The 24617-nt window shown below is 39.3% G+C and overlaps 1 protein-coding gene across 6 annotated transcripts in view; it reads left to right on the plus strand.

Annotated features, from left to right (window-relative positions):
* UMAD1 (UBAP1-MVB12-associated (UMA) domain containing 1) overlaps positions 1-8624 on the plus strand; it is a 79116-nt gene extending 70492 nt beyond the window's left edge. For all 6 annotated transcript variants that reach the window (XM_009085994.4, XM_018909449.3, XM_018909448.3 and 3 more), the window contains one exon: positions 6891-8624. In XM_009085994.4, coding sequence (XP_009084242.1) covers positions 6891-7148 — 258 coding nt within the window. In that variant the 3' untranslated portion in view covers positions 7149-8624. The remainder of the gene's footprint in view (positions 1-6890) is intronic.
* The last annotated feature ends 15993 nt before the right edge of the window (positions 8625-24617 follow it).

Here is a 24617-nt window from a genome sequence, read left to right on the forward strand (position 1 = left end):
AAAAAACATCTTTTTTACAGAAAGTGTAAATTTTTTTACATTAACACACTTTAACCATGGAACATTCAGAATTCAAATGGTGACCTTGCAGTTCTCCCCCTCTACAGAAATAAACAGTTTTATGGCTGTTTGAGAGGGCAATAATCACATCTAATTACACCAAGTTTATTCTGCATTTACACTATAGAGTTGTTCTAGTAATTACACTTTTCCAATTGCCAATAAGGATTCAGAAATGTACATCAGTATTGATACTGAAAGTGTGGTTTAGCAAAACTTTCCCTGCTGTTCTTTGCAGGCCAAGATACTACATGAGGAGCTTTGCTGTAATAAAGAAAAACTATAGAATGTCAGACCCTCTTTTCATTGTTTGTTTAGAATTTTTTTCTTTAAGATTTCAGTGACATTAACCTGACCTTGATTCCATTCTATTTAAGAAACAGCTGAAAAGCATGCTCTAGAGGAGAAAGAAAAATACCTAAAATGAATGTAAAAAATTGGTTAAAATATTCTTAAACTCTTTATTTTAAAAATTGCTTCTATTTTACTCTGAATGGCAGTATTGATAAACTTCTACAGGTAGCAGGAAGTCTTTAAGAAAGACAAATTGCTGCTGTATTAAAAAATAAGTTTCATAAGAAGCTTGGAAAGTAGAGCCCAAAGCAAATGGGAAAGCTGATTTCCACTGAGAACCATTCTTGCTTTTAAAAAGCTCTCCAAGGACTCAGGGTTAACCCAAACCTTTCAGCCTGTGGGTCTGCCCTCCTGCAGCCCCTGAGAGCACCAGTCCTTGGCCATTGTTGCAATCCCAGACACTGCAATTCGGCTAAGAAAGCAAGCAAGCAACCAGAAGGAATTTGGATATAGCAACAAGCTACTGCAAGGTCTCCAGCACTTCTTACATCTAATTTTGCTCTTCCAGCTAAGAATAACTTTTCTCTTGAGTCTCTGGAGGGGAAGGCTGATTAAAATTTTGAGTGAACCATGAAAGAATAGCAGCTCTCATTATTCACATGTGGTTTTCTGAAACCACAGGGCATCTGTGTTGTGCTTGTCCAGGTGGGTTTGCTCTTATAGTCCTGTAAGGATGCAGGTCACATACTTCCTGGAGTGTTGGGGTGGTTTTGTGTTAAAGTTTTGGGTTGGGGGTTTTGTGGTACTTGAAAATTATCATGTTGTGCACTTTCCCCACCGCCAGCAAGGTTTTACTGATCCTGCTTGGACATCAGAGGGAATTTTGGACATGAGAAAGAATTTCTTCACAGAAGGGGTTGTTAAAATTGGAATGGACTGGCCAGAGAGGTGATGGAGTCACGATCCCTGGAGGTGTTTAAGGAAAGCCTGGCTGTGGCACTCAGTGCCATGGTCTGGTTGACAAGGTGGTGTTTGGTGATAGGTTGGACTCAGTGATCCCTGAGGTCTTTTCCAATCTAATTGATTCTGTGATTCTGTTCCCCTCTGTTAAATTTTTTAATGGAAACCTTCTGAGTATTTTTTCTTTCCTTCTCTGTTCATCTTTGCCATTATCATTTTTATTTTGAAAAGTGAATTCTTGTTATCAATGGAGATATTCATTCCAGAATTCCCACAAATTTTCTCAGGACATCCAGTGAGTACCCTAAAGCATCAACCAAAACACATTGGAGGAACAATCCCATATGACAATTTCCATTTCTAGATACATCAGTAACTGCTGCATAGTGCTAAATAAATTCTAGATACCTTATGATTCACTGTTTCCAGGAATACCATGAAGTTGCCTGAAATAAAGATAATTCTTTACCACCAGTAACATAGCAAGTGTCTGTCATAAGTATTATATTTCTGGATATTTACTAAATATTCTGGAAGACTGAAGGCACTGTTTCTTTCTCAAGGCTGTTTTTAAAGGAAAAATAGATCTGTTTCTGTAAAAAAAAGCCTCTGTTTTTTACAGAAAGTGTAGTTTTTTCTTTATTAATCACTTTTGGTAGAAAACCTTATTCAAGGGTTTGGATGATAATAATTCTGGCACTTATCTTTGATTTTCCTTCAAAGCACTGTAAATCCAGCTTCTCAGTGCATTGTAAAATGTGCAGTTGTTCTTCCTTATGAGACTCTTGGCAAACTGTGGTTAATACAAAGCCATGCAGCAAATTAGATGTTTTTAAAAACAGCTGAGAAACATCTTTTAACAAAGAGAAAAAAGGAATAATTTACTTTAGAGGGTAGTTTTATACTTTTTTAGTTTCAAAATAACATGGTTTTTTTCAGGACACAATTAGTATCTGGTGGCCAGCTACTATATATATTTACAAAGTGTTTCTTTTCTCTCTGTTCTTTTGGATTGCAAACCAAGACTACAGAAGACACCTTGCTTATTTGAATTAAATTTTATTGCCATACCTTATATAATTTTTACTACTCTTTTGACTCCTGGGTGTATGGTGAAATGTAAATCAGTGATCTTCTCGGTCCATTCAATTAATGTTTCTCACAGCAGGATTGTGTGTCATAGCATTTGGCAGTGCTTAGTTTAGCTAATGTCCAGATAATATGCTCTGAATGCATTGTACTCTGGCTAAGTAAGTTGGGCATTTCAGTAGAAACCAGTGTGACTAATGTGCAATATCAAATTCTCTAGGACTTGCAGTTCTATATATGCTTGAAGAATGCATGCATAAAGCACAAGCCATTTCATAACCTTGACCTGGGTTGCATCACAGCATTCTGTGCTGGTGTTTGTGCTGCAAGTGACCTTGGCACCTATGGGTGACTGATGTTCTCCACCAGAGTGTTCAGTTCTTCATCATATTACCTGAAAGCCTGATGGAGAGGTTGGCTTCAGCAAGGCCTTTTCACTCATGTGGGCTCTCCAGCCTATGGATGAAATACATCTTAGCTCATTTAAAGGATACCTTCATGTTTTGGAAGCACAGAAACATGTCTAGCTTGATAGGGTCTTGCACAGGAGGCCAACATCTAAATATCACTGCAGGGATGCTCAGAAACAGTTCTGAATAGCAAAGGGCAGTGACTGCCTGTGGTGACTGCTCTAGGCAGAACTGAAAAATTACTTCTTGTTACCTGAATTCTTCAGGACAGGAACTCTTTTCTTCATATAGAGAAGTAATATAAAATGTGAGTTCTTATAAACAAAAAGTGAATGCAAACTATTTAACAAAAACATGGGAGAGACCGTAGTGGATTAAATGTGAAACTGAAATAGAAAATCTAGACTCCTTTTTCATTTGTGTTGTGAACAGATCTTGTTATATTAGGCCCAAGACCTTCTCATGAGGGGTTGAGTAAACTAAGACCCAAAGAGCACTGGCATTAAGATAAGATCATGGCATTTTTAAACTGACCTGACACTTTCCTTTGTTTCTTACCAGTACTATATTTATGTCAACCTTTTTGGGCTTTCTTTGTGATACTATTTTGACTATTCAAATAGTATCATAACCTATTAAGACTATCAAGTTAACAGTATGCAGAGATTGAGTTTGGTAAAATGATGCTTTCACAGTAAAGTAATTCTAATGTAATTTGTCCTTCCTTACTGCAGTCTTGCTTTCAACTATGGAGTGGGACTTGGGAGTTAGCAAAGCTGATCCTGGCTCCATCACTGTCAGTATATTGTATCTGCTATGTACAGAAAGGGTTTTAATTTCTGGGTCTGACCATTTAGCATCATTCTAACAAATGTAAGGTTCATGGAGGAAAAAAGATCCAAGATGCTTTGTTCTTGCTCTGACTTTTTTTCCCCCTCTTTATATTAGTTTTGCCACGTGATGGTCTAATTTGAATTGTAAATTGTGTTCACCCAGCTTGGGGGACAATTGAGATATGAACAGGTGTTCATAAAAGTATAATTTGCCAATCAAAATAAACATTAGATTCTAGGGATTTCTGATTATCATCTGAATGATGGGAATAGGACAGTGAGTGAGGGATCATTTTCCCCTGAAATGTGAGAGGGGAGGGAGGCATAAAGGTCTTTGAAGATCTAGTTTAATTGATTCCTAGATGTAACACAGTTTTTCATCTGGGGCTTCCTGGCTTCCCTTCAGAATATGGGAATCATGAAAGACAAGCAAATACCAGCACCTCAATAAATGATCCACAAGTTCTTTCTTTCAAGAGGGAATGTAATAAATTCCTGCCAAGTAGAAATTAAGAGAAATTTTTAAGTTTCCAGCAGCAACAAATTTAAGAACTCACCTGAAGTGTTGTGGGGCATTCTTTCAGATGAATATTAACATAAATAAATGTTCTGTCTGTTTGGCAGTGTTCTTAGCAAGAGAATATGTGTGTACCAGAAGATGTTTATGACTTCTGTTCTAACGCATACCTTGGGCCCTGGCAAGAAGGAAGACTTCTCTCTAAATGTTAGCAATGAGCAGCCATAGAAGCTAATACCTCTTAAAGGCAGAACTGATTGGAGATAACTGTGCTGATGAGAAAATAAAAGTACAAGAGGTTTTAGTGGTTTTTTTGAACTTACAGACTTCCAGTACTACTGCCCATGGTTTTTTGCTCACAGCTTGGAAAGCTGGAATAGGAGAATTATGCAGACTATCTTCCTGACTTCTCTGTTAGCTTTCCTATTTTCCCTGTCCTCTAAAGGCACCAGAATCAGAAAGGAAAGCCAGAATAAATCTTTTCTATCAGCTGTTGCCTCTGCTGTTGCATGTAGCTTTCTGAGGAGCTGTTGACTACATCTAAAAATGGAGAACTGAGAAAAGGAAAGACAGGGAAAATAAAGACATATCTGTAAACTGTAGCTGTAGGAATTCTGTAGTAACAGTCATACCAGTATTGCAGGAGCATGGAGAATGTTGTTGTGTATTGGATCATAACCACTAAGGTTAGTAGCTGTAGGCAGCAGTCACTCCTTTTAATAAACTTCTTAACCTTCAGAAATTTTACATTATTATCCCGTGACATGATAGTAACAGATCTTGGGAAGTTTCTCTTAAGCCTAAGGTTTCAAATCATTGTGAGTAGGAACAAAAGCTTCCAAGTGAGGGCCCCTTTCAGTGCAGCACCACTCACTGACCCTTGTGTCCCAGCAGCTGTGGAGGAGCACGTGCCACCCAGGACAGTGCTGGCTGTGACACAGCCTGGCGAGGCTACTTGTGTCCCTGTTGACTCATTGTTGGCAGGTTAATAGAAGGTTTAGCATTGGTTTATCTGTCCTACCAGAGGAGATGTTGGGTTGTGTAAGGAATGAGTAGTGCTCAGGTTGTGTTCAAGGCAAAGCCAGTCCTTTCTTTGGGAAGAAGATGGGGTATCTTTTCCCTGGGCTAAATGCTCTGGGCAAGAAAACAAAGCACCCACCACCACCCCTCCACCCAAACTGTTCTTCTGTCAGTCAAGTTCTTTGGAGGAGCCGTGATCTGGGATATTCTTTAACACAGGTCAGATCTTTAGCAGCACAACACCCCTAAAAATCATGAATGCAAGCAACCTCCATATGACTGGACCCATTTCACTCTTAGGATCAAGTGAATACCAAATTATTGTGTCAAGCTTTCAGTGCTCTTCCTTCCCTAATAGCTGTGCAAGCTTTGGAGCTTTGGAATTTTCTGGCTGCATGTTGAATATGGGAGGTTGAAAGGAAGAAGTCTGGACTTCATCAAAGTCAGAAATTCCTGTCTGTGTTCATGGCTGTGACATGACTTGCTAAGCACTTTTGAACAGGTTACTGAATATCTCTGCATGTGTGCTGATACAAAGTAGAAATCCTTACAACAAACATCTCACTCCTAGACAGCACAGAATCCTTGAGTGGTTTGGGTTGGAAGGAACCTTAAAGATCATCTCTAACTCCCAACTCCCCTGCCATTGCCAGGGACACCTTCCACTAGACCAGGTTGCTCAGAGCCTGTTATCAGGAACATCATAATGGGTGCCTAATGAGAGGTATCAGTTTGTATAGAATTTTATTGCTATAAGCAGTAAAAAAATTACGTTTGATTTCTAGAGGCAGAGTAAATAGTATTTTCTTTGTTCTTAAAATGGCCAAAGTGTCAGGATAAACACTTAGTAAGATCATAATGGTAGATCAGGATCAAAGCTTATAAGTCTATTGTGTCCAACATTATTCTCTAAATTTTGTTGACTACTTCTGCATGGCAAGTTTTTATATTTCCTTGTTGGTTTTGGTTCTTAGGTTGTTGGTGGTTTTTTTTAAGTTTCAGCTTTGTTTTTCTATAAAGAACATATTTGGTACTTCATCTATTTCCCTATATAATAGAACTTACCAGCCAGTCATACAATTCTATTTCACACTGGAAAACAACATCATTCATCCTTTGAAATAACTGGGGTAGGACAGTTCTTAATCATAAATGTCATGCTTTTCTTGGGCAACTTCTGGAAAGGCATGGGGAGAACAAAAGATGGAGCTTCATCAGTTTATGAAAGGAATTGTATGAAGTAATTTCCCCTAAACAAGACTGAACATAATGACAAAAAGTCCCATGAGCCTTATGGGTTTCACAAATGCAGAGTAATGCTGGGTAGCCTGTCTGAGTTCAAGAAGTGTTTGGACAACTTTCTCAGGCACATGGTGTGACTCAGGGTGTTCTGTGCAGGGTCAGGAGTTGGACTCAATGATCCTAATTTCCCTTCCAACTCAGCATATTCTGTGTTTCTGTGATCTCAGTAATCATTACAAAGAGTCTTATTTTTGTTTTAGCCTTAATTCTGGTGGGCCTGGGCCAAATAATTATATCAACATGTATTAAGAACTGCTATTTTAGATCTACCTAACCTGAAACTCCATTTTTTTCAATTTGTTTGGGTTTTTTTTGTTTCCCTTAGTAGGTCCTTGTGGTTCTAAGTAAAAACCCATAGCTGCCTGATTTGTAGTGTGTAAATTTCTGTTCTTCTGTTCTCTTTAGATAAATACAGGGCAGCGGTCACAGTTGACTGTATCAAGCACAGAGATGGGAAATCAAAGGAGCCAGGCTTTGGAAAGCAGCCCTTTCATGTCAGACCTGCTGAGCGATGTCCCCTTTGCCCTCGCACCACATGTGTTAGCAGTGCAGGGCACCCACAGTGACGTTCCTGACCGGCTGCTCACCTACGACATCAACGATAATTTATCAAGATTTTGGTATGACTTTACACTTGAAAATTCAGTGCTTTGTGATCCCTAATGTTCTCTTTATCTTTTCTGCCTCTGTCAAGGAACAAGTCTTAAATTGAAGATAAAGACTTACTTTAATTGACTTAATATTTGGGGGCTTGCCGCTGGTATATCAGAGGGGTTGTTATTCACAACTGTGATATATTTCTTAGCTTTAAGTGAAATATAACTTAGTACGTTAAATGTTACATTTATTTCCAAAGAAATCAAGCCTCATTAGGAGACTGGCTGCTGGGATCTACTTCCAGTAGGTAGGCTGCAGACACAAACATTTGACTTTAAGAGGAAGTCTATGTCTCAACTGTTTTGTTATTTCAATTAGTTACAAAACACATAGATCCTGTTACACATATTAAGATCACCTCTTGATTTTGTACAGATAGAAACCAATATTAATACTAAAGCAATGCTGCTCTGCACTACTGGACACTAGAGAGCTTTTCAGTGAAACCAAGGTTTAAAACTCAGAGTTAATTACAAGCCCTTAAGTAATCGTTAAGACTTAACAGAATTGGTTAAACTTACCAATTTCAAAGTGAAAATCAGTTGCTTCCTTCCCTTTTCCAGTAGATGGTATTTTGTCTGTCTCATTTTGTGACTGCCTGGAGAAGTTGTCCCAGCCTGCCTGTTGGCTGCTGTTTGTTCTCATTACCACATGTGTTCCTGATTTATACACAGATCAGCTTTTCCATTTTAACCTCTTTGCCCCCTGAAGAAGGAAATCTCAGGACACGTACTTTTAATGGTCACACCCTTCTTTTTTAATTTGTGTGCCAGAGGTACAGATGGCAATGTTTAACAACAGGAAAACATTACATTGTTTCTTATCCAACTAAATTAAACTGCTAAATGCCTAAACACACATTCTCACAGACCACTGTGTCCCCACTCACAAGCTTTGAGCATGTTTTTACGAGCTAAGACCAGAGCTGCTGCTCCACCAGCAACAGCTCTCTGATGTCACATGACAATTTGTGATGAATGTGTGACCTGTGGCACACACTTGTTTTCTCTCTTGGGGTACAATATATAGATTGTGCTAAATGTTGGTGGATATTTTCCTGTATTTTTTATGCTCTTACACTCTTGTGGTAGCTTACGGTACAAATATTTTGAGACTTGGATCCTCTTACAGTATTTGAGATAAATACTGTAAAATGATGAAGAAATTACATTGTGAATATGTCTTAGGTTGTTAGATTTTTTTAAATGTGCATATTTTATATTTTTGACAGCTATGTTCTTAAATGTTTTGAAGGTATTGTTTCAAGGGGAGTATCTGTGCTGCACTTGAATAAAAAAGCCAAGTAATAATGAGTTATTTTTTATATGTGAGAGTTATGATGTGATTTCACCTATATTGTTTACTACAGTAGCTCTGACCATTCAGCCTTCATGGGAACTCGAACTTGGAAATTCAGTTGGAAAATCTTTTCAGTGTCATTTAAAAATGAGCGTCCTTCTAATAAAATATATCACACTCTCATCTGATGGATTCTGTGTGCTGTGTTGGTGGCTTGGAGTGGTTTAGGTGGCATCCATGACACTGCTTGGAGAAGAGTGTGGCTGGGAGCTGGGGAGTACTCAGGTACTCAGGCCTCGTCAAAGGAAGAATTAATTTTATGAAGATGTTCAGAACTGTTTTGTTTTCTGAGTTTTTCAGTTAATGCATACCCAAAGCACTTAAATAATTTTAATTATTATTTTATATCCAGCAGTTAAAAAATTGATCATTCTACAAATAACATGTTTCCATTCAAGCTGTCCATTTTGAATCTGAAATGTTTCTGCAGCTGAGCTGGTCTAGAAGCAGAGCTGTAAAACACCATTGAAGACCAAACAAACTCACAGTACTGGTTCTTTATTTGCTAGCTGACTTGGTATGTAATTTTTTGCAATAACTTTTTGCCTAAAGTTAGATAATTTATCTTAAATAATTACATCTTGTCAGATTTGAGCTCTGTTGCACTCACAGGTGTCCTTTCAAAAGGAAAGGAGCAGCAAAGGAGAGTAGGGAGGAGATTGTGTTCACCATGATGAGAAATGTGGACAGCAGGTTTAAACATTTGGTCTTCATCCTTAATAGTCTCCTGTAAAATTTACACCCAGCAAAGTACCACTAATGAGCAAGGGTTCTGGGAATGTGTCTCCTGACTGCCCTCCCTTTAGCAGAAGCTGGGGCTCAAATCTCTCCCCTGCTTGAGAATGTCCCTAAAATTGGATCAATGCCTTATGGCACGTGTTCCAAGGCAAATCGAAGAACAGCTGCCTCCAAAGCAGCCTGTCAGAGGGCTGACTGGGAGATGGTCCCTACAGACAAGTCCCTAGTGACAAAGTCAGAAATGGAACCAGACAATGTTGTGTCCAGCAGTTCAGTCAAGGTGGTTACAGATCTGGTTTCTGCTGTTTCTGTAAAGTGGGATCCAAACCCTGATGTGACAGTCAGCAAATACACACTAGTGTGGTCACAGAGAAGAGGGTTTCACCCTGGAGCACCTAAAGGAGAATGCAAAGACCATATTCACCACAGCAATTACAGTATCTCAAAATAACACACAGTTTATTGCATTTTTAGCTGGAGAACCTGTTATGTTCACAAAAGCACTAAAGCAGCCTCCTGGGCAAGATGAGCAGGTTGTTCTGAGCATTAGCATAAAGCTGGAGCTTGAGAAACTGCCCTCCTGCCCACAACCACCCTTCTGTTATGACATGATAATTCATCTTGCTTTGGGTTTTCTCTGCTCAGCCTAGTGACTAGGGAGAGGAACCAGAAGTGCAACTCCTAGGGATAACTCTTTCCCAGGAGTAACTGCAACTCCTCTGCTGATGACAGGGCCATTCCAGATTAACAAGATTTCTTTTTGAACCAGAGACTGTACAACAACAAAGAAGCAGAATATCCTCCTTAAATTCCAAAGGTACACTCCTGTTTGGTGCTGTAGCAAGACAAAGTGTTGTATTGCACTAAGTAAGCCAAGCTGAGTTCATTCAGCCTACCCTGCTGTGCTGCAACTTTGCATCCACATTAAGCCTGACCTTCTGTAACGAGCTCACAAAATTAGGAAGCATGTGTCTTAGACTTCTTCCCATCAATATGTCAAATTCCTTAAACTAAGAAAAAAAATTTAACTTCTTGTACCCTCCATTGATATTGTGTACTTTCTTTACCAGTAGATATTTTTGTACTTTGAGTCTCCTAGAGAACTACTACCTCTTCTTTTCAATGTCCTGAGAGATGAGTTCCCACAGACCCTTTCTTAGCTGTCCTGCCTGAATCACAGCCATGGAAACTGGATGAAGTGCACATGGTAAGAATATGATGGCACTATCATACTGGTGATCTGAATCAGGACATAAATCAGTATCATGTCCCATAGTCCTTTTTGTGTATGTGTAGTAGACAGCACAATAGTGCCTAATGCCTCTGCACATTAACATTAAGTAATGGGAGATTTTCAGTGGATCACATACTGTTTGAACATTTTGGAACAGAGCCTTCTTTTTAGTCTGCAGCCTTCCATGCAGTATTCTTTCTAAAATGTGTTTTACTCCAAAAAACAGTCAGTGACTATTGAATCAAAGTTTACTTTCTGATGCTGTATCAGAGTAGCTCAAAGAGCTTTGCTGTATCACAGCTCAGTGTTTTCTCCCTTCTACAGAACAAAAGTCTGGCAGTATGGTTCATAAAATAAACCAGAAGTTGTAAAGCTTTCAGCAGGTTATGATGAGATGTTGAAGAAGCCTTTTTTTAATTCTGTAGCAAAAGAGAGTATCTAGTGATGGAAGTGGAAGTTATGGTGACCCCAGAAGGATGCAGCAGCTGTAGACCAGAGACAAGAGAGGGCTTAGTTCTGCTAGCCAATTCAATTCACTTTTCCTTGCTGCAAAGATAAAATAAACTCTTGAGATCAAAGATCTAATTTACAAGGCTGTCCTCTCAAGTCAGTTGACACATGTACTTCAATAACAGAACATGAAAGAAACTGCTCACAAGCAAACAAAAAAAAAAGATGAGCCTTGATTATAAACATCCTTCATGCAACTCTTTGTGGCTATCAGCATCATGGTTATAGTAGCCTCTCATGTCCAAATGTTCATGTAAGTGTTCTGGGAGGTCAGCTTTGAGTATCCATCTAAATCTCACTGGAAAAGAAGCAGATGGGCTCAGAAAACAAAGCCCCAGGTGGAATAGCCCATCACAGAGGTGGGAATTACTTATTTAAAGCAACTGATATTAGTAGAACTTTAGTCTGACCTTGTGTCAGCCTTTTTATGAAGAGTTCTGCTATTTGTCTGTTTTCCTTTAGAAAATGAAGCAACATATTGTGAGCTGTAGTGTAATTTCCTTTTCCAGCTGTTCTTTAAAACTACTGGTGCATCTGCTTGGCTTATTCTTCTCTTAAAGACACTTTTAGATTCCTGCATTTTGTTCCTTTAGATTCCTCTGAGCTTGTCTATGATATGTTTAGATAGGGCTTATGTAGAATACTTAATATTTGTATTATCAATTTATTCAAAGGATCTTTTTGTTCTTGTTGGTTTTGTTATTATATCTTCTGAAGTTTGCCTAGCTCTCCTTCAGTTGTCCCTCAAATAAAAAACATCTACACTTCTCCCTCTATTTGTCAGGGTGGAATAGAACTTATGCATTAAACTTATCCCAGAAAGGACTGCCAAATTTTATTTCAAGTAATAGTACAGTACTTGCAGGTATTACATATGAATCATAGTATAATTATGGCTAAAAGTGGACACATGGGGTTAATGTTCACTGTCTTTTAATGTAGTTCAATTCGTGTTTTGGGGGCAAAGTAGGAAATTGTTGTAATGTCAATTGATACTGGTTTAATAGAGGAATTTAAAACTTCCTTTTTACCAGATGTAGTTTGCAGTATATTCACCTACCCAATGATCAAGCTAAAATAACTGCTTCAAAACTAGAAGTTGCCATCCTGTTAAGAAATGGCATCAATAAAGAGGCCATTGATTGAGAAATGGAAATGTAGTGTTTTGCTGTGGATCTCTCAAATGCTTTACTAAAAAAGTCAGTATTAAAATTAATCTTGAATCTTAATATCATACATTGAAGACAAATTATTTAATCCTGGGACAGCTGTAAAAAATAGAGTGAGTGAACAAAGATGGCTGACATACTGTGGTTTACTCAGAGGCTAGCTAGCTAAATTATTTCATGTCACAGTTATTCACATCAGAAATTTTGTGTAACACTGTTGTTATAGCTATTGATTTATACAAATCTGAGAGAAACAGTAGGAATAAAGCCATTTTCCAGGTTTTGTCCAAAACTGTTTGCCTTCATAATTAAGACTCCTGAGTTTTTTCAAACTCAGAGACTTCACCACCACCTCTGATGGCTGTCTCTTCTTCTGAAGAAAGCTGTACCTTATTTTAAAAACATCAGTATCTGGGAGATACTCTGCTCCATCCAGCTGGGACTGACAGATGATTTCCAGCATGGGGCATATCCTGGCAGACAGACATCTCCAGGGTGGTAGTCCTTAAAGAAAAGGATGTTGTACACAGATACCCTGTGAGTAAAAGCAATGCAGACCTGACCAACTTCCACTCCTGTACATGACCAGCCACATGATCACAGATACCTGACACAGCTCCTCTAAGCATGAGAGGTGCTGCTGAAGTCAAACTCTGTCTTCTTGGAAAACAAATTGCCTCTTTTTAAACAGAAAATTCATCTCCTGGTGATCTGCCAGTCTTAGCAGTTTGCCTGTGCCACTTCACCCTGCCTAAACCAGAAGGGGAGATTTCAGACGTGATGCTAAAGGCTGTCTGCTAGAACAGGAAGTCATTCCAAGACTGCTCTGCACACCACAGATATCAAAAAGAAGTCAGATAAATTTGCTCTGCAAGGATGTCCTGTAGCAATGGAAGTCTCTGTCTGCTTATAAGACTACATGCACAGTATCTCCAAACATTACTTTTTGGTAATAGATTGGGTTTTATAATCTTAAAGCCACAGAGCAAGAAAAATGTTCCCAGTGTGTCCTTGGCAACAGCAATTTATCTGTACAAAGATTATTTTCTCCTATATAGTTAGGAAGAATAAAAATCACCTACTACACCCTTCTTAAACAGATGAGATAATTCAACTGAAGGAAAAAAAATCTTACTTGGAAATTTGCAAATAGGTTACTCTGTTTTTAGATAAATTAATAAGGCCTTTCTGGCACCTCCTGCCTCATCTTGCTTCAAAGAGTTCTTCTGGCTTGTGCACAAACTCATATTCTGCTCTCCCAAAGAAATGATGAAGATAACACTGAAAAAGTTCTCCTTTGAAACATCATCCATTTCTGATATATCACTGCAGCCTGGAGATCACTTCTGATAATGTCACTGCTGTCTGGAGATCATGACCCAGTAATTTGCCTCTCTTAGGATTTAGAGAGAAATTGGTATCAAAACAGGTGATGTGTGCAGAGCAGTCTCAGCAAACTGGATCAGTGTAGGCATTGCCTGAGCAATGCAAGAGGAGAGAAGGCATCCCCACTGTAAGATTTAGTGCAGAGCACTGGTGGCATTGGAAATTAGAATTTCCTAAGCTTCTGATCATGGAGGAAAAAAAAAAGGTGACATTTTGGCAGTCTGCTCTTATATTTAAAAGTGTTGAGGGACGACTTTGCAATAGCTGACAGAAATGCTTTTGACAACACAGTAACAAAGCAACGCTTGGCTTGCTCTATTTACCTTTTCCCCTTGTATGGATCTATTGATCATAAAACTCCTCTGGCCTAGAGAAAGCCCCTTCCACAGTGTTTATTACATTATTAAGTAATGTTTATTACATTATTAAGATGATGAAATGTGAGGTAAATAGGGGGGATGATTCTTATCTGAGGATTTCCTCCCTTGAGCCTTTTGTCCTAGATCCATCCAACCTGGCCTTGTAGGTGCCTTTCCTACGTGCCTGGTGGTGTGCTGGCTCAGGCCAGGCCAGAAGGTCTGAGCAGGGAATTTCTCAGACACAAATCTTCTCTCTTCTCTGCTTCCTCCATGCTGATGTGCCTAATTACAAACCCAGTCATCCTAGTTTCCATCTGCTGGGAGGAGGGACGGGAAAGAGGAGCTCTTTGTCCACAATTAAGATGAGAATAACCCTCTGGCTTGTCCTCTCTTCCTTTGGCTGTCTATGCAGGGAGCCAGCTGCTGCCAGAGACAGCTCCAGCAGCATGCCTGGAACAGGACAAAGTTATCTATTTCAGCTTTTTTGTCCTTCTTGTCTCCCTGTGGATTATATCTGCAGACATCAGAACTGTCACTAGCAGTGGAAGGCTGTATTATAAGTGGGAATTAATTTATTTTTAAAGAAGTATTTTGTTTTGTTCACAGTGTTTAAGACCCGATGATGTGGTCTGGGGAAGATTCAGTGGGCTGTTTCTCTGCTCCAAATATAATGAAAGAGCTGGTCTGTTGCCAGCCATGGAGGAGGGAGGAGGAGGAAATTAGAATATGCAGCATTTAAGGAAAAAGTCAGATAAAAATAAAATCTAATTCTGTAGATACAGTTTTACTCATGAATTGAACTGCAGTTCAGAGAAGGGAGATGTAGAGGAAGTTAATTTATAATGACCACACACATCCTAAAATGGATTGAGGTGGATTTCAGAACATACTGCTTAGTTGTAGGCCAGCAATCAGAGTTTTTCAATCTGCTGCTTCCTCCAAATGTGTGAAAAAACAGCCTTGTGGGTTCACATAACTGCTCAGTTGCCAGTTGGTGCCTACATCTTGCCCTCAGCACAGTGATATTTTATGCACAGACAAAAAAAAAAAAAAAGCAGAAAAAAAGCAGTTCTAGAAGGGAAAAGAGATTTTTATATGAACTTGTATTTCAGCAAAGTTATATCTTACACCATCATAACTAAGAAGAGGGTTTGTCCTAAAGATGGTAGCAAAATGAATGTAAAGGGTACATGTATGCACAGAGAATGTGGATATATGTTACATATGTGTCTGTATATGTAGGTATGGATAGATACACAAGGTGATTGTTCACAAAGTGTGAATTCCACATGGAGTGAGACTGGTCCTAAGTATCTTCAGAAAAATTTTTGTATGTCATTTAATTCAGTTGTTAGAGGCCTCATATGGCTCTGCTGGCTGAAAACCTGTGTTGTTTTGCCATATCTTCTGTTAATAACAGGTACCAGACAGTCCACATGAAAAAAAATACCAGACTCTTTTTTTTTTTTTTTTTAATGCCACGTACAAAATAGTACTTGAAATTTTCCCAGTAGTAATTTGTGTGAAAGGGCAAAGAGACTATTTACACAGACAAAGCTGCAATTTCCAGACCTGAATCTTTGCTCATTCCATGTGAACCATGTGCCTTTAAGAACTGCTCTCTATCCTCATAATTCCTTATTATAGGAAATTGCAGTTGGCAGCAATCAGGTTAAGTATTTAAATATTTTTTATTTAATTGAGGGGATTAAATTTACATTTCCAATTTAAAATATTTTCCCATCCTAACTACAAAACCTGGTTGTATGTTTTGAAGCTTTTTTAAAATGTCAATACTGACTTAATGTGAAAACACATTACTATCTTTTTCTTATAATTTAAAGACAGACTCACTCTCTAGCAGGCACCAAATAATGAATTATTTTGATTCTTCATTCCCCTTCTCTATCCCTTTCCCCATGGCTGACTTTAAGTGTCATATGTGGAGAAAATCCTCATAAGGAAATTGCTGGCAGAATCTGGTCAAGAACAGTGATCCCTCTTGGTAGAGGATCAAGTCCAACTCTTTTTCTGTAGTCTACATTTTCTTTTTCATTTTTTTTTAGTCTCAATGACTTAGATATTTCCAAGTAGAAGGCTTGGGGAAAAGGAATTGTGCTGACCTCTTCTTTGAAGTAAGATTAAAAAAAGGACAGGGAGAAAGTCTATTAAAATGTGGCTGCCTTCCATGCTTTTTAAAAATGTGCTGTTTGTGTGTACAATGCCTGCCAAGGAGTCTGTCTGCATCTTGTGTGTTCCAGTCAACAGTGCACGCCCTTCAATTGCATCTCATCTCCATTTTCGGGCAACTCCATCTCACCTTTTCTCTGCTCTTAGGAAATATCTGAGAATTCCATCAGTACAGTCATCTGTGCCTTTTTCATAGTGCTTTCAACTCTCAGGCTGCTGGGGCAGCTGAACCCCAGTGCTGTTGATAGCCCAGGTGGGGTGGCACTTGGAGCCAGTGGGATGGATTTTGGGGCAAAACCTGCATTCATGTTGTCCTGAGGTTGACTTTCTTTTCAAAATCTAGACCATTAAAGCCATTTCATTCTAATCTAAAAGAGCACGAATATTGCAATGCTAAGCATAGCATGGAGTTCTGCTGCTTTGTGGGGGAATATTCTCCTTGTGGAGTATTTCCAGAAGCTCAGCAGAGTGGCTGTTACCTGGGGTTCCTAAAAGGCAGCCAGTTCAGGAGCTGTGCTTTGTAGGCCAGCACATTCTGCTAATTGCTGGCTGCACTGGCACAGGTTGGAGCCTGCAGCTCACTGGGCTCACCTGCTGATCCTGCAGACTGAGGGATCATTGATCTCAGTGGAAGCAAGGAGATCAATTGGGAACCAGGAAGTTTTTTTGATTACTAAGGCAAAATTTTGCTCCCACGACTGTGTCCCACTTCCAAGCTCCTGCTGGATCTGAACTCTGCTTCTCATGGACACAGATTCCTAACTCACAATCACTAGTAATTATGCATCTAATTCAGGGGTCTGAAAGACTTCTTTCCAGAGACACACACCCAAATTGTATCCTGGGTGCACATCAAGGCGAGGCCGTGGCCTCTGCTGTTTTTTCCCCTACTTTGCCTTCATTTGGAAGGAGTGTATGCAGCTAGAGGAGGAGTTCTGCATTTTGTCAAATCTCCACCTGAACCATCAGAGGTCCAGGCCTTAGCACACAGCTTCCTACATCTCAGAGCATCCCTTTCCAAAGTTCACACTCAGTAGCAGTCTGATGGCTTTCAATGAGGGGCTCCTCATCCTCGGGGTTAAATCCTCACCTTCCTCCTCTATTTGAACTGAAGGATATGTATTCCACCTTTATATAACTGGTGATAAAAAAAAAAAGAAGGTTTTAAGAAAAACAACCCGAGTAAGATCATTTGAGTACAGTCTGTTTATAGCCAAATACCATTAGAGAACAAATGTTACCAGGTGTTGCTCGGAGTGAAGGATGAAGTAAGCCTGATGGCATGGGCAAACAAGTTCTACACGCCTGGGTTCCCCACAGCAGCCCTGCAGCTCCCTCCGTGCCTCAGGCAGCCCAGAGCAATCTCCACGTGAGGTGGAAGTGCCACTCCTGGGCTGGAGGTGCTTGGCAATTGTCCCATCCCACCGGGACCAATGCCTCTGGGCACCTGGACAGCAGCACAGCAAACTTCAGCTCAACCTCCTGCTCCCTAGGGGAACTTGTAAGCTGTCTCTGGGTGGACGTGGTGTAATGGCAGTTCCTTAACCTGCAGAGCAAGGATGCAGTGGGAGCAGCAAGTAATGGAATTGCTGGCTTCGAAATTCATGCAGGAGGGCTGCATCTTTGGAGGATGGGAGGTTTTCAGAAAATTCAGAGTCCTATCCATCCTCTTAAATAGAGGTCAGTTAAGGATGACACTCAGGATGCTACACTTTGTTATTATTTAGAGTAGTAATGCTTCTCACTAGCCATGTCCATATTACAGCAAGTAATGCTGCCCAAGGGGAATGGATCTATAGAGTAAAAATCCCAAGGCTGAAGGCTTAACACCCACTCTCACACATATTTCTAGTTTAGACTGCTGTTGCTCTTGCCCTACAGGCTGAATGTCCTCTGGATTCCACATCACATATCCTGGTTTAGTTTTGCCCAAAGGGAAATCAGCTTTCCTGCCCTGAGATGACTTTGGGATTGAAATTGAAATATGGTAAATTGGAATTTCCTGAGCCAAAGTCCTGAGCTGAAATGCTGACATGTACTCATCCCTTCTGTCTAAACCTTAGGACTTCACTGCGAGAGCTCAGCAAGCTCAGACTCGAGCTCGGGAGATGCTGAAGTTGTTCTTGTGAAATCATAAACCAGGGATTTATTATGGCAATTACATAATAATTATGTAATTGCTACAAAAGTGGGATTTGTCATAAAATCAGTTATCCTCTTAGCTTCTCGATGCAGATCAGATAACAATAATTTTATTCTAGAGAATGAGAATATTCTCTAGTTTCCTGCCTTATTTCATTCTCTGGATATAATGAAACACTACAACAAATTATTGCTCCTTTTTCTCCATACTTTGCCTTTTATTCAAATGTAAATGTAAATGTGGTGGAGACAGATGTTGCATTTTTTGTCAATTTTTTAAAATTACTATTCCAAATAGAAAGGAAACAAACTCAACATGGTGTGAAACATAAAACAGGTCACTTCTGGGTTTACATTACCTAAAACTGTAAAATGTGACATGTCTTTTCCACTTTTAATATTATTTTTTGGCATAGTAATTTTGAAAGCAACAAAACATTTGAAGTTATTTTTAATGACAAACTACTCTTTCCCCTACAAGTTAAAAGTTACCAGAATAGTAAAGCATGTGAAGAGTTTAGATTTTGATGATTATTGACTTTCCAGTGGAAAATATTCTCAGTAAACTGATTAGTTGCTTCTTTAAAAGCAAGGAGGAAGATAAACAATATTTAGTTGGAAAATATTTTAGCTATCCAATAGGCAAAGCAACTATAAAGTTCTAAAACCTCCTCCAGGCTCTTCACCATCACTACCTGAGATAACCTTTTAATTATGGCCGCCACCCTTTGGGAGCTTTGTGATGGGTATTTTTTAACTGAAATAATAATTAGGAATATGAATTGTGTTTTGTGTATGATACACATGCTTTTATAACTTTTTCCCTAATAACACCATGAGATGTAACAGCCTGGTAGTACCTAGTAAGGGTTTTGGTCCAAAGAAGAAGCAATTTTCACTATACACCATTCAAATGTGATTTTTTTGGACTCCTATATTGATATTGCAGCTTTAGATGACTCCTGTATTTATATTCTATATTGAGGGGCTTTATATTTCTCCTGTAAACAGTCACCTCCCCTAATCCATACTGTGTGGAACAATTTGAAAATAACTGTTAACGGGAAGGTCGTCACCCACAGAAAGTATAATCCCATTTGATTTTAGAAAATAACAATAAGCTGAGCAGGCTGCCTAGATCTCACTTGCCTATTTCCCTTTTACAAAAGATATTTGGGCTATGGATAATTTATAAACAAATATTATTAAATTATTGATCCCTAATCTCCATGGTTACTGGGATCCTCCAGTTGCGTGTGTAAAGCAGCATGAGCCAGAGAGAGCTGGAAATGTGGGAATCATTCTAAAAGACAAAGAGAGTAATTTCCTTTATTTTACACATTGGCATAAGTGGCAAAGCTGTTTTATCTTTACATGAGGAGTTGGTGAGAAAAAAGCAGTGTTGTACTCAAACACCATAAACCAGGTTCTTGCAAGTGAGAGTGCACTGAAGTTAATGGTGTGCCGGTCAGACTTAGATCCTGATCTTTGTCCATGGTGTTGGTATAGACCTTTCTGGAACCTTCCACTTGTCATACTGGGATCTGTGAGAATACCACCAGCTTGAGAGTCTGTCTTATAATGTCACTTTAAATTAGTGGTAAGCACTCAGCCTTGTACAGTCAAGTTTTTAAACATTTTTTTTCTTCTTGCTGTATGAAAGACAAAGACAACCAACTGGAGTGTTACTGTTGTTATTATTAAAATATATTAAAATATAAAGTATTAAATATAAAGTATTAAAATGCCTACACACAAGTACCCTAAAATTGAGCTTTCCCATGCCACTACCTTTATTTTTCAGTTACAATAATCTCAGACAGTTCTTGGAGCAACAGTGTGGAAAACTTTAAAGCAAACTTTGGTGAAGTTTACTTTTTTAACAAACTTGTTTTTAATACCCTTCTATGTCACCTTTGAACCAACCAGAAGCAGCTTAATCCTCTTCTAGATACCTTGAGTAACTACTTTAAAGTGCAAATAGAAATTAGTGGAGGAAGTTTTTGCCTCTTGATTGAAATGTCTTGGAAGAAAAAAACCTCTATTAGTCTCCACACACTGATTATACTTTGACTTTTCCTTATCAGGTTCTTTTCCATTTACTTTTAGTTTCCCTATTTCTGAATTCAGTTTCCCCATGCCTCATCTTTGTGGAATATTTATCCTGCCACAAGCTCTTCCCCAAGGCTGTGGATATCTGCTTTCCAATCTAGCTGCAGAGGTAACTGCTCTGAAGGACATGGTCACCTTTTCCATGGGTTCACCAACTGCTCCTTCTCCTTGCATTCCTGCATATTTTTTTAAACAGTAAGATACTGGCTGTTAGCTTAGTCAATATTTTAATACTCTCTGGCCACTCTCTTCTCTGTCTTTTTATTAAAAGGCACTTTTAAGATTCCTTCCCAAATAAAGCATGTTAATGATTTTTTTATTCTTTTTCCACTGTAAGCTTACTCCCAAATATGGTGTTTTTGGCATGTGTTGTATCTCTCAAGGCTCCTAGTGGAGTGGATACTTACAACTAGGAGTAGATATTAAAAAACAAAAATGGGATTTACAAAGAATGTTCTTTCACATAATGTATCTCAGGAATAGTAGCAGAAATGAAAGCATTTAAATACACAAGAGCCATAAAGTTGTTAAACCAAGATGCTTAGATACTACTGTAGCCACAGAAGGACCATAAGCAATAAAAAGATTCACTTTCGGAACACAAAGTGTATAAGAGACTAGAGAAAACAAGTAATTCAGCATATGGAAAGAGGATTTGTGGCTGTTTCTGGCTGCAGGAAGTCTCAGAAGTTGCAACAGGAGTCATTCCAGAATGACACTTCCATAAAAAAACAGGGAAACAACAATATACTTCTATCTACGTTTCTGTGTAATTGCATCATTCCCTGCCGCACGTGTCTAATTCCCTGAAAAATTCCATCTTCCAAAGGAAAACAGTGGCAACGAATCAAGATGAAATGAACCCACTAGTGAGAACTGAAAACTGGGGTTTGCAAAGTCAGGTCTTTGAAAAATTACCACAAGATGTATACATTAAAAATTATTAAATATGGCTCCAGAAGTAAGAAAGACTAGTTTTGTCTCCACTCCTTCCTAAATAAGAATAATAAATTGCAAAATATGCAAGGCTAGATCACATTAGAGAATTCTCATAAATTATATATTACATAGTTGGACATGAAACTGTTAATCCAGGAAAGCTTCAGAGTATGGGTTTCCAATTTCCACTTTATGAATTTTTGTCAGCACAGCTTCCTGTGGTCAGATGATGTATCCTGTCAGTGCCAGGCTTTTTTTCCCCAAATACTTAATTGAATTTTAATGACGTGCAGAATCTCACACACCGGTGCTTTGTTGAAAGGCAGTGCTAGAGACCATTCCCATTTTTTGTTCCTGATTGCACCTCTGTGATTTCTTACTATATTAATTCTTGTAAGCATGTCTAATTTTCTCACCAAAGACTTAACCACGTGAGCCTTAATTAAACACATTAGTAGTCATGGAACAATTAACGTAAGTCTTCCACAGAAAGAATTGGTCTGCAGGGAAGGGGAGTTGAATAGTGAGTGCACTGTGTGCTAGCACTTTATTTACAGAGAAAACCCGAAACCAAATCTATATCAGTTTGCCTAAAGAAGAAACTATCATGCTTCATGGACTGAGACACTAAAGTCTTCTTCTTGCCTATTTTTCTTAATACACGGCCGCTGTCCTGGAGCTTAATCAGGATTCATGAAGCTGCTGAAGTCGAGAAAGATTATTGATCCTATTAAAGATGTAACAGCACCAGACTGAGAAGATGGAGCCTCCAGAGGAAGGAGAGGATGGGAGCCCGTGGGAGAAGCTGAAGCAGCTACACTTCACTCTGTGTTTAGCTCACACTGCCACCAGAAACCAGAGGCATTTTTCTTTCCTAGATCAAGAGCTTTAAAGCCAGGGCACAACTGCCCCATGTTGAGCACTTACATCTCTCCACCTACAGCTGCAAAGTATGCCTTCCTGGTCATCACCAACTATGTTTTAATTAACTTTGGAGGCTTAATTCCTTCTTCACTTAAGCCCATCTAATGCTACTGGAAACAAAGGAGTGGCATAGGTGTAGCTGGATGGGAATTTAGAAATTGTAGGTTACAAGGATGTTACAGATGGCCTAACTTGACTGACAGAGCTGGTACTAACACAGAGAGAAATCATCTAGGTATATTTTTGTATCCTAGAGTTTTTTCTGTACTAACTCTAGAGTGCAAATTAATTGCTCTTAATTAGGGGGCATTTTGTTTAGACTGACCCAAAATATTTTTTCATTTTTTTTCACGAGGAAAAACTGCAGAAGTCCCAATTCAGATAAGTTGTTACTTTTGACAGGAAATTACTTTTTTCATTCAGAAGTACCTAGAACTAGAGGAATCAAAGCACTCAGTTCACAGAAATTTGGATTTGGGGGTACCCCCAGCTGAACACCTGCATGGTTATGCTGCTTCACTCACTGAGATGCAAGAAACTAGGTTAAATTTGGAGAGATCCTTCAGCCTCAAGGACCAGGATATTTGTAGCTGAATCTCCCTCAGCTGAATCTCCCTCTCCTGCTATAACTCTTCCTCTAATATAGCTAATCCTCCCTCTATATAAAATGCATGATAAATATTAGGTCAGTCAGAGCCCATCCCCTGAGACACAAACTCCTTACTTCTGGTCCTCACAATTTTTTTCCTACTGCCAAAAGGATGGAAAGAAGGATGGCAGAGGAGGAGAGTCACTGGCTCTTGCCTCCCTTCCCAGTCTGAGGAGGGCAGAGGAGTGTGCAGCTGGACACTTTCAGGGTGATGACCTTGAGCTCCTCCTCCCCTTTCCTGTGCCCTGCCCTTAGAGGTGCTGCTCCACCCTGATGTTTACTCACATGCACAAAATACACCAGTATCAAGAACAGGGATTGGGGACCTCGTCTCAGGAAGGAATATAACATGGTTAATAAAGGACAAATTTAGATAGGAAATTTAAAAATTCAATTCAAATAATCTCATGAAGAAGAAGGTCATACATATCCCAAGTTCTGCATTATTCAAGTGCCAAGTATTGCACCAAAGGAGGCAGAAATCCTTTCATTTCCTCCTCCAGCTTTATTTATCTAGGTAAAAAAAGCTAGCTGAAACTATTTGGCAAATCTGATGCAGATTAAAGTGGGGGGAAACTAAACCCAGTACTTTTGATAATTACTGTAGTCATCTAAAACATTTACCCAGCTGAACACCACAGTAGTATTCTTACAGCACACCTGTGCAGGCAGGATTGTCAAGCTAAACTGGAATTCATTTTATCTCTCCACTGCAGGTGAAAATTAAAAGTTAAAACCAGAAAGAAGCAACACAGGTCTTCTGGCTAGCAACCACTGTCTTGATAAAAGATGACATGCAGCTGCTCTTATCAGGGTAAAAGTTGCTGCCAGAGAGGTAAGGAAGAATTTTTAGATTCATTTCCATTGCAAAAGGAATGGAATCAGCTGGGTGAGCTGTGCTGCTTGGAGAAATTATTCCTGACTCCCTACTCTTTCCAGAAATGGCCCTTTCTATTGTGGTGTGTCCTCACCTGCCAGCCCAGACCACTCTTTGGTTGGTGAGGGTGAATCCCATCCTCCTGCAGGGAGAGAGGAGCCCAGGCATTGCTCCCTGTGCTTGTCCTCCAGGAATGCTGGGCACTGGTGGAGCCCTGAGCTGCACCACAGCATCTGTGTGCTGTGCAGAGAGGGCTCTGCTCTGCTTGAATTTCATGTCAGTGATGTATTTCCCAAAATCCATGGAGCAGGTCAATCCTGCAGTTCCACTGTGTTATTCAGGTAGTATCATAAGTCATCTTTTCACTTACAATGGGTAGATTCTGTATTTATGATGTACCCAAATTATTTGGAGTTAATTGTGAAAAGGAGACAAAGCTTCATCAAGAAAATCATTAGGAAAAGGCCATCTCAATATGAACAAGTAATTATGGAGTATGCCTCATGGCACAGATGAATTTTTTTCTGATTTTCCTGCATTGGAAAAGCAAACTTTTGCTTCTTGCAACACTCCTCTGAAATCAGCCTTGATAGTTTTTGTGCAGTGAGGTCTAACCTTGTCTTGCAGCTGTGGATCCATGTGTGTCAACCCACAGATGTCACGTGTGTTTTAAGCAAATAATTGCATGCAAAGTGTTTTATTTCAAGACTGAAATATTGTTCCAGGACAGTAGTATAGCAGTGAGGCCAGGTGGGTGGACCTTTGAAGGATTTTTTCCAAGGCAAGGAAGGGACCATGATAAAGCTCTCTCTGACCTTGTAGGTGTGATTGTAAAAAGACCAATGAAGAGAAAGATGACTTTAAGACACAGCAAACACTGTGTTCCC

Source organism: Serinus canaria, chromosome 2 (assembly GCF_022539315.1).
Source record: "Serinus canaria isolate serCan28SL12 chromosome 2, serCan2020, whole genome shotgun sequence".
Taxonomy (NCBI): Eukaryota; Metazoa; Chordata; class Aves; order Passeriformes; family Fringillidae; genus Serinus; species Serinus canaria.